Source organism: Varanus komodoensis, unplaced genomic scaffold, assembly GCF_004798865.1.
Source record: "Varanus komodoensis strain SLA01 unplaced genomic scaffold, ASM479886v1 scaffold56, whole genome shotgun sequence".
NCBI classification, from domain to species: domain Eukaryota; kingdom Metazoa; phylum Chordata; class Lepidosauria; order Squamata; family Varanidae; genus Varanus; species Varanus komodoensis.
In genome coordinates this window covers 1,759,083-1,769,663 of record NW_025336169.1, presented here as the reverse complement: position 1 = coordinate 1,769,663, position 10,581 = coordinate 1,759,083, and the positions used below count along the sequence as shown (strand labels likewise).

General features: G+C 50.9%; 1 protein-coding gene across 5 annotated transcripts in view; it reads right to left on the bottom strand.

Annotated features, from left to right (window-relative positions):
• Nucleotides 1-272: 272 nt before the first annotated feature.
• The window catches only part of TBX5 (T-box transcription factor 5), a 55,102-nt gene continuing 44,793 nt past the window's right edge, over nt 273-10,581 (bottom strand). For 4 of the 5 annotated variants that reach the window (XM_044448945.1, XM_044448944.1, XM_044448946.1 and 1 more), the window contains 3 exons: nt 9,806-10,032; nt 7,971-8,027; nt 273-1,327 (listed from right to left, as the gene is read on the bottom strand). In XM_044448945.1, coding sequence (XP_044304880.1) covers nt 741-1,327; nt 7,971-8,027; nt 9,806-10,032 — 871 coding nt within the window. In that variant the 3' untranslated portion in view covers nt 273-740. The remainder of the gene's footprint in view (nt 1,328-7,970; nt 8,028-9,805; nt 10,033-10,581) is intronic. The other variant, XM_044448948.1, reaches the window with a different exon arrangement.

Here is a 10,581-nt window from a genome sequence, read left to right as displayed (position 1 = left end):
CTTGCTCATTTGGCACGTCATGAATGGGCAGGGCACAAAATGAAGGAAAACCGAGGCCAGGAGCTCTTCCAACAGGAAGTGCCTGTTGGAAGTGCCCTTCCAACAGGAAGAGGTAGGTACCAAATTGACTCGCCTATAGAAATGGAAGGCCACCCTTCCCCTCTCCCCAAAACGAAAGCTAACACACTTGCCAACCTCAACCCTACCCTTTTTAAGTCTCTGTAAAAAGGGGCAGTTTCTTTTTGAGAGACTCAAAAGAATACATATATAGCTATAGATAGATAGATATAGATATATATTATCATTTATTATATAACAATGTCAATATCAACACCAAAAAGAAGGGTGGGGGGAGAAAAGAAGAGAAAGCACAAAGTATTTTGTATGAGCGCTCCCCCTGTGTTAAGAAAGGAGGCAAAACTCCCGTGATCCACCTGAAAAACCAAACCACATGAAAAAAGAAAATGAGGGCCCACGTGGGCGGCTGGGTCTGACTGCGGGGGGGCGTGGGAGGGCCGGGCGCCAGGGCAGAGGCATGGGTTGCGTCGCTGATGGCCTCGTGGAGCAAACACGGGGGGGATACAATACCATGGTCTGCCCAGAGGTTAGGCACTGTCCATCTCTCGAGTGCTTGCGCAGGAACATTCAGTTGAAGGAGTCTTGCAAAGCCCTCTGCTCTCGAGGCGAGGGTCCCACACGCACCCCGCAAGCTCAGCCCGGGAATTCTCCCGAGTGACTTGTTAGCTGTTCTCACTCCATTCCGGCACCATGCCCACCCCGTGCACGGGATGGTACTGGTGTGGGGACAGGGTCCGGGGCACCCCGTGGGAATAGAGGAACTCGGCCGGCTGTAGGCTGCTGGGGGGTGACTGCAGGCTTGCTTGCGGGCCACACTGCCGAATGATGGGCTGGTGGGGAACGGAGGCCTGGTGCTGGAACATGACGTGCGTGTCCCCGATCTGCGGCGAGGGGTGGTTGGCGACGGTGGCGAGCCGGGGCATCAGGGGGCCGGAGGTGAAATGGGCCGAGAAGTGCTGGTAGGGGAGCCGGTCCATGGGCTGCATGCTGGCCCCCGTGCAGCTGCTGTAGGGCGGCACGGCGGGCCAGGTGTTGCAGCTGATGTCTTCCAGGCTGGGCACTGGCTCCGTGGCGGGGGTGGAGCTGGCGTACATGCAGGCCTGGCGCTGAGCCGACTCAGTCCTGTAGGCGCTGGTGTTCAGCCCCGGCTGCTGGGAGTAGCTGGAGCGATAGAAGGAGTCGTCCTCCGGAGGAGACGTTTCCATGTAGGGCTTCTTGTATGGGTGCTCCGTGGGAGGACATTCCTCATCTGAGAAGAGAGGCAAAGACACAGTCAAAACGGGGGGTGCTGGAGGGAGCGTGCGGAGCGGGAACTTGGGAGTGCTGAGTCCTGTCCTCCTTTCAGCCTTGAAGAACACTGAGTGACTTCGGCCATTCTCTGACTCTCAGCCTAACCTACTCTCAGCCTAACCCTACCTCCTTCGTTGTGAGGTTTATCGGGACAAGGCCCCACTTCTTTCAAAGTACAGTCTTCTGAGGTTGTTACCTTGGAATCGGAATCAGAGCTGGAAGAAGAGGTGGGACCAGAGCTCTCAATAAGCCAAGATAAGCCAAGAGGCTGGAGGAAGTCAGAGCCACCCGGTTCTGCTGAGCAGGAGCAGCCAGAGGGGGTCGGATGTAGCAGAACAACCCCCATCACCTGGTGCCAGATCCGAGAGCAGGTGGATTGAGTAGTGTCCGCCATTCCTGCCCTCTGGCCCAGATGCAGCGGGAACCAACCTGAGGTGGAGCTGAGAAGGGGATTCCACTTGGACCCAGCTTCTTAGCATGAGCCGTCTTTCCCTGATAGCTGGCTTTCTAATTTGACTGGTGTTTCTTGTTAATGGCTTCTGCAATAAAGGCTGCAGTTAGAAGCCTCTTGTCTTGATCCACTCAGGAATGTGTGCATGTGTAGGTGTGCGTCACCTCCCACAACGAAACAGGAGGAGGTTGGGCAGATGCTGCACTCGTCTCTTCCAGTGATCTCGAGGGGAACACTTTGCACCAAGCAGCTGCCTCTCGGCTCTGCTTAGCATGACTCCAGAGGTCAATATTGGAGAGCTGGCAGAAGACACTCCTCTGTTTGATGGCTTGCCCTGTCCAAGTCTGTCCAAGAACTGCACTCCAAGCCCATGCTCAATTTCATGCACCACTGTGCTCCAGATCTTCTCCTCTATATAGGAACGGGACAGAATCATGACTGACCATCAAGACTAGACTAGAAATCAGTGTGCAGGCTTGGGAATGGGAGTGAACCAGACTGTTTTTGGTCTGTGCCAGTTTTACAGGTATTCAGGGATCATTTCACTCCACCTGTTTCCACATCTGCAGTTAAAACACACATACACATTCACATCCCTTTTCTTTTACGCACATTTTCTGTAGGATTCCCCCCAGTGTGCATTTTTCTGTGCCTCCCCGCCCCCCGATTCGTGTGTGCAATGCTTCAGCCTAGAATGGCACTCAAGAGAAGGGGGCAGCCCAAAGAGCCACGGCATTCAGAGCCACACCTTGAGATCAAGAGCTGCTCCTAAACACGCTCTCCAAACAGAATTGCCCTTCATGCATCCTTCCCAGAGATCGGGTGACTTGAATAAAAATAGGGCTGACCCTATTTATTGCATACCTTCTGCAATCTAGTGCCCTCCAGATATGTGGGACTCCCAGAATGGGAGTTGTAGTCCCATACCCCTGGAAGCTCCCAGCTTATGGAACTCTTGGCTCATAGAGTAGTGACATATGGAGAGCCAGAGGGGTGGGGTGCTCTGTTCTTTCACCCTTCCCGAAATGCTACCCCTGCTGTGAGATCCCAGAATGCACAAAAGTGTTCCACTGCTAGAAGTGATTGTGGAAGCGGCAGCTAAACTGGAGAGGGGCTCTTCTCCTTTCTTGTGGCTCTTGCGATGGGAGGCTGGCATGCTCTGGCAATAGAGACAGACCTCCAGCCTTGCTTGGGGTCGGTAATGGTGATGGTAATACATGCTGTCACACCAGGAACAACAGCAGAAGGATGGGCATTGTCTGAAAAACAAAGGGGCAGCCAGTGAATGAAATGGAAGGGAAAGGCTCTTTGAAGAGCACAGCCTGGGAATGCAGACAAACTCCCTCTGGTTTTGGTTGCAGAAGGACACTCTGGACGGGTGCATGAGACAGCATGCAGGTGGTAGACAGAATGGACGAGAACGATGCAGACTGGGGGACTGTGCATTTGTGCGTGTGTGTGCAAGTGTGTGTGTTTCATGCTCCTCTGTGTAAAATAATCTATTTCCTTTCATAGCACAAGAGTCAAAGGGGCCGGGCTATAACCTTTTGCCTGTGCTAGTTTTCTTCTTGCAGTGGGGTATTCCCCGTGAAGGAATAATCCACAGATGAAATCCTGCACTGCAGGGATGCTGTCCATTTGACCAAGACTATGGATCCACCAAGATGGTGCGCTCATGAATACCTCATATTCATGTTGATGGAAGTGTACTTGCTGTGCAAAGACTTAAAAAAAATTAGCTTCCTCCAAAGAAAAGTCTGTGTGTGTTTTGAAGGATATGCTGTTATTATTAATCACATTTCTGTTCCACCCGTAGCTAAAGCTGTCTGCGTAGTTCACAACATAAAGTCCCCCATCCTGATTTCAACCAGGTCTGAGCCTGCTTAGCTTCCAAGGTTAGGCAGGATCAGACACTTCAGGCTATACTGGAAGCATGGCACTCACTGGATACATCAGAGGTCTGGTGGCCAACTGAGCCCTATGCTTCAGGCAGGGAAGGGTGGTGGGTCGCACATCCCCCTCTGGTGCCCACACAGCCACCTGTTCCTTGATGCCACCTGCCATGGCGACTTGCCTCTGGCTGCCAGGCCACCACCTCCAGCCCTGTGAGGTTTGCCTGTGCAGCATCCATGGGGCAGTGAACTCTGCACATCTCGATGTCCAGGCCCTCACTGTGACCATTGCTGTCCCTACCACATCCCAGTCGAGGTCCCGGAATATAGGCAGCTGTGTGGATCCGTATTACTATGCACTTCCCCATTCCAGCAGGAGAAGGTTTCCTGCAATGCTCATGGGTCTTCACTGCCCATCCAAAACCAAGCCAGCCCCAAATCCTTTGCGTCACATTTTGCTATGGCTGGGAAAATCCATTTGGTGCCTGCAGGACAAATCCTCTGCTCTTATGCAGAGTGTCCACAAGGCCTGGCTCCTTCCACAACCACACAGCTCTTCCCGAAGTGCGAAAGCAGCCATGCCTCACTCTTGCTCAACAAAGGAAAGACTCTTCGGCCGAGCTGCTGAATGTGGCTCATTCCCACACGCTCCAGTGTGACCATTCCACAGGTCCCACAGTGCACTCTGCCTTTCCTCTGAACCCATGCATGCTTTTAACTTTCCAAAGTGGCAGGCCACCTTTGCTTTATCCAAGAGGGTGCAGAAAAGCTCAGCAAGGCAAGTGCCACTCATGGGATGGAGATGCCCCACTCTGGATTTCTGAAACAATTCAGAAAGAAACTGTCGGGACACAGATTCTTTGTGCTTCAAGCATGTGGCAGCTTGGAGAAACAATCTCCTTTGCCGCCCACTGAATGATTGCTGCTGGAGAGATAGCAAGGAGACGAGGACCCCTTCCCTCTTCGCCATCCCCTGGGGCCGGGCACGCCACCGGTGACGGGCAGGCCAGGCGGTGCTCCATGCACAAGATAGCCCTCCAGACTGCGACAATGCAAGGAAACTAGATAAAGTGGGTGAGGGGAGAGGAAGGGAAGCCACCCACTTAGTGGGAATCCCAATAACTGGAAGGAAGCCTTTTGCGATTCGTTTATCTCCTTGCAATGTTGAAGACGGATGATGGATGGCCATCATGTTGCCAGGATACTCTGCAATCAGAGTTTGCCCCACCCTTTAGTTACAAAGCTCCTTTGGGGTGTGCTGGGGAAGAGGAGGGGCCGGTGGCTAAACCAGGACTGGGTGCATATAGGACAGGGGTTCCCATCCCGGGATGCCCGCACCCCCAGGACTGGGTGCATCAAAGAGGAAGGCTGCATCACAAGTCTCAAAATTGGTGAATCGTGACGCTTTACACCAAAATTATCCCAATAAAAATTATTTATTGTTATTTTGTTTGCATTTGGACTCGGTTCTCTTCTGTCCATCAAGACAAAATCTAGGAATTGCCTGAATTCGCAGGCAGATTTGAGGACTATCAAGCAAGTTCCACATTTTGACAAAATTGTGAATGAGACGCAGGCAAAAAGAAGTCATTGGATTTGATGTTCATAATTGGGATTGATTTTACTGTTTACATTTTTTTTCTGATTGCTTAATTTATATTTGAATTTATGAACTGAGTTAAAAGCTTATTTTTTGAGTCAGTTTGTTTACCCACAGCACTGTATATGGTTCATTTTTTGGGTGAAAAATTAGACATTTGACTTCTTCAATTTCAAATGTGCCACTCCTTTTGTAGGGGGTGTGAACATAAAACAAGCATTTTCTAGGGGTGGGGAATAGAAAGGTTGGGAACTGCTGATATACTCGTAGAAGGACATCAAACCTGTGGACATTTACCATCCCATAAACTTTTTCTGGGGTATGAAATACTGGACAAAAGCTGAGATGTAGATAAACTCTGGTTTTCCTATGAAGGGGAGGTCAGGGGCTTTAATCTCCCAATCCTACTCTTATCTCATAGATGGCATTTAGGGAGAGGCAGGTAGGGATGTGTCCTCCAAGAACTTTTATGCTCCATTCAGGGAGGCAGGAGAGAGGGGCTTGCATGGTGTGAAGTTCGTGGAGAGGGAACAGTTCTCCTAGCTGGTCTATAATATTTGATTGGTTGTCCCATGAACCTGATTGGTGGAGGAGTCAAGTCCGAGAACAGAAAAGGCTTCTTCACACAGCGCAGAGTTAAACTCAAGATGGCGGCCAACACGGATGGCTTCAAAAGCAGATTGGGCCAATGCAAGGAGGAGAAGGCCTCTGATCCTGATGGCTCGATGCAGCCGCCAGTATTAGAGACGGTTTGCCATTGTGCACCAGGTGTTGGGGAGCATGGGTGGGAGGGTAATACTTTCTTGTGTTCTGCTGGTGGGTGACAGTCCCCTTTATGCCCTCAGGGGATGGCTCTTTTAGAAGGACCTCCTGCCCAGACCTTAACGGGCAGTTAGCCAGCTCCCAAGCTGCATTTTCCCTTGCACACTCCCTGTCCAATGTTTAACCTAAGGTAACTCGGGTTTTTGTGATATCCTTTGCACAACACGAACTATGAGCAAGGCAAGAGAGGAAGTGAGAGGTCCAACCCGCTTCTGCCATTTGCTCACAGCCAGTGTGGAGAGAACTATACCAGCTGGCCACCAAGGTCACAAAATGGATATCAGGGGGTGGGGGGAGGCGTGTTCCGGGGAGCAGAGAGGGGAAGAGGCTAGGGAGAACTGGATGGGAGCTATCCCAGCCCTCGTTCCGCCTCCTTCCCTTCTCCTCCTTCCAAAGCCCTGTGGTTAGATGGGCAAAACGCTTGTCTAGTGAAGACCAAACAGGAGAATGGGAGAGGCGGAGGTCGGCTCATATTATTATTATTATTATTATTATTATTATTATTATTACATTTTTATACTGCCTATAGCCAAAGCTCTCTAGGCAGTTGACAGAAATAATCATAGAATCATAGAATCATACCTGGATAGCCACTGGATGCACGGGAGTCTCTGAGTTTGGAGGCATCCACTGAGCATGGGCACCACCCACAGACCACCCTATGATCCTCACAATAATATAAATGGGGGGGGGCTACAAAAATATTGTTGAAGAACAATACTAATAAGAACATAAGATCACTCCTGTGGGGTCGGGCCAAGGCCCACCTTGTCCTCCATACTCAAGGCAGTGCCACAACTCTCCTCCTCTTCTCCATCTGATCCTCAAAACAACAACCCTGTGAGGTAGGCTGGGCTGAGAGTCTGTGACTGGCCCAGCGTCACCCAGTGAACCTCCTTTGGCAGGGAGTTCCTCAGACCAGGGGCATCCACCAAGCAGGCCCCTGTCATTTCCCCAGCAACCAAACCTCGGATGGTGCCAGCAGCAAACAGCGCTTCCACCACAGATCTTGAAAAACCCTGGCAAACTTGTCTGGGACAAGGTAGTCCTTTTGGTCTAAATACTACGCTTCAATTATACTTCTCTTCCTTTTTTATACCATAGGCAGTAATGGATCCTGCTAGATTTATGGTTTTCAGAAAAGAAGAAATAGTATTGTTGTTTAGTTGCAAAGTCATGCCTGACCCATCATGACCCCATGGACAACTCCATGGACAACAACAATATTAATAAATAAATAATAAATAATATTATCTTTGCCAAATATATACCCAACTTTAGTTCCTTCAACTAATTACCAATAACATTTAAGATTTAGGCTGCCTTTTTATTCAAAGACATTCAAATCAAGTTTCAAGGCAGGTGGGAATCGCCAAACTTTGAAACTTCCTTCTGGCTCATCCCTTGCATCCCTTTTCCATCCAGCTATGCATCCAAACGGTTTGAGAAGCCTGCATAGTCTCTGGAAATAGCTGTAAATTTCACCCCTCCAAATAACCTTGCATTAGCTATTTAAGCATTGGAATTAATCCCCAATCCTTTCTAGAGGCCTCCCGGGCTGATAAGCTATCTTCCTCCGAGGCACCAGTTATCTTCCTCATGTGGATTCAGCTTCTATGGGACTCGCGGGCACCTCTCTGTGTTTCATCTGTGCAGACTTTGGTAATGCGTCTTGAAATGGTTGGAATGGCGGCTGATACGGAAGCTTGTCTGCCGGACAGCATCCGAAGCAGAAGTACAGGGGGAGAGGGAAAGAAGCGGAACGAGTGAGAGCGCAAGCTGGGGAAGAAGCGGATCAGGGAGCTGGCCTGGCATTCCATTCCTGCTGCAAACTTACGTTCTCCCTCCTTCTCTTGCCTTGGAAACTCAGTGGAATTTTCTTCTCTTTCTTTTCCTGAAAACATTTTTCTGGGTTTTAATTTTTCTCCCCACAATCTACAGAAAAGGAAGTCCACCTCTCGGGCTTTTCTGAGATTATTCTCTACCAAGCCCCTGTGCACAGAAGGTTCTAGAAACAGGCAGCTATTTATGCACCTCCGTAAAAGAGGAATTGCATTAAGAAATGGACACCAGTGCTGTGGCACATGGGCGAGAGTGTGGTTTTCCCATGGTTGGACTGTGGGGTTAGATGATCCGGCAAGGCTCTTCTTATGTGTTTAGGTGCAAATTTACAAGCAGTGATGGCTATTTTAATAGGAGCGCAAGACATCTGAGCAGAGAGAGGAATAGCGATTGGGAGAACTGAATTTGGGACTCTGCTCACATGCCGAGGAACTTCAGGGCCCTTGGCGAGCTCTGGCTTCTTAGGGTTCTTTGACTTAAGCCAGGCTTGGATTACATCATCCATCAAGTAGGACATTATCAAATAGTGAGTGATGCTTTGTCGTTTCCAAACTAAAGAAAGGCTAAATTACGCTGAATCCTAAGCAGGGCTACAAGACTTCACTGAAACGAACTTCAGGCTAAGGGTGGGAATTCAGACTAAGCCGTGCTGTAGGCACAGTGAAAGCAGCGGGATGAGTTACAGTCACAGTGCCAGCAGTGTGGTTGATGGTGGCATCCGAGGGCTGGCATCAACCACGGGCTCAGCTAGGACACAGAGGCCCCAGAAACAAGCTGAAGCTGCAACATCCCACGGCTGAATTTATTCTGTGTACAAGAGTTTTTGCACGCAGACAGGAATCCACGTAACTGGAAGCTTGGAAAAATGCACAGAGCTCTGCTTATCTATGTACATTATTCTTATACTTGTTCTTGCTGTTTTGATTGTTGCATAGCTTAGTAAGCTGGCAAATTTGGACATGTGTCCCAGCTAAGGAGGCGGCGTAGCTAAACTACAGTTAAACTATGGAATTCAGTGGAACTGGTGGTGGTTGCCAATCTGGATGGCTTTGCAAAGGGACTGGCCAGATTCATGGGGGAGGAGGCCATCAGTGGCCACGAGCCTTGCTGGCCATGGGCTCCCTCCTTTCCCAGAGGTTGCCTGCCTGCACACACCAGTTGCTGGGGAGCTTGGGCGGGAGAGGGTCTTGCACCCAGCCTGCTTGGGGGATCTGTGGGCAGCTGGTTGCTATTCTGTGTACGGAGGGCTGGACTGGATGGACCTTGGGTCTGACTTAGAATGACTTTCCTTATGTTCTTATGTTCACAGCCTTTCCATGAAGGGCAGAGCATCCTTTAATGGGGCATGGTCTCCCTGTACACTAGGACAGGTGGCCACGTCCTTCCTTTATAGAGGCCAGTCCTTCATTTTAAGGAAAATGATCTTCTTGAAGGCATCCTTTATCGGAGGGGCTTTCTAGCCCATGTCAGGCTGGCAGATTAAGAATCCCGAGAAGGAGGAGCAGGACACGGACCGTGAAGTTGTCCATCAACAGGCAGCCACACTGGGACAGAAAACGAAAGCGGGACCTGGCTGGGCACAGCCTTCCCCACTGTGGGCAAATGGCCTGCATTTATGCAAAGGTGACAGCCGTATCACCCCTAAAAGTAGCACATACCATTTTTATGTAAATCCACAGCTTTTGGGGGGGTGGGGCAGAGACATGTGGTACAGTCCTCCCGGACTTCTCCCTGCCTGCCGTCTGTGCGGCAAAAACGCTCCGGTGTGCGAAGAGAGCCTTTCCACAAGCCAAACCCTGCGGAAGAAGCATTGAGCTCAAAGCGACTGACCTTTTCTCTTGGTGCAGTGGTAAATCTGGCTGTGCTCCTGCGGGACGGGGTACGGGTTGGCAGGCGGCAGCAAGTCCTGGGAGGTGCTGGAGACGCCGTTTTCGCACTGGAACTGAGACCCGAGGTTAGACGAGGCGGACAGCGCCCGTGCCTCGCCACTGAAGGGGCTGTGGTTGGAGGTCACTTTCTGCCGGACCGTGCTCCTGGGAACCACTGGATACTCTTTGCTGGAAACACACACGCACGCCAGAAGGTGGCTCGTTAGCAGCGGGGCCTCCACCGGGTTCACGCTGCCGTCGCCTGGCGAGCTGTGGGAGCCACTTTTCCACCGCCAGGACCAGGTGGCTGTTTCTTAGTGAGAGGCCTGGCCACTGGGGTGGGGGGCAAAGCCAGGTTCCTGGCAAGTCAGACCCCTTCCTTCTCCCACTTCCTGCCCCTCTCCGACTTGAGGCTGGGCATCATCCTGGCCAAATGGCCCTTAGCTGGGGTGGCTCTGAACAACGGCAGCGCATTGCTCCAACCCGTTGTTCTCTGAGGCTTTTCCCACCATGCCTGTCTTCTTCCAACACACCTTTCCCCATTTCTGGGGCCTCACATTGCGGCCTGAGTCATGAGAAGTCCATCTTCTCCTCAGCATTCGCTCAGCATTTCATGGCCTCCACTCATGTCCAGCGCTGACTCTCTCCTCCCCATTCTATTCTTACCAGGACAACTTTCCCCAGTCAGGTCCCCTCCAGATGTTTTGGACCACAATTCCCAGCATTCCTGGGGCTGGT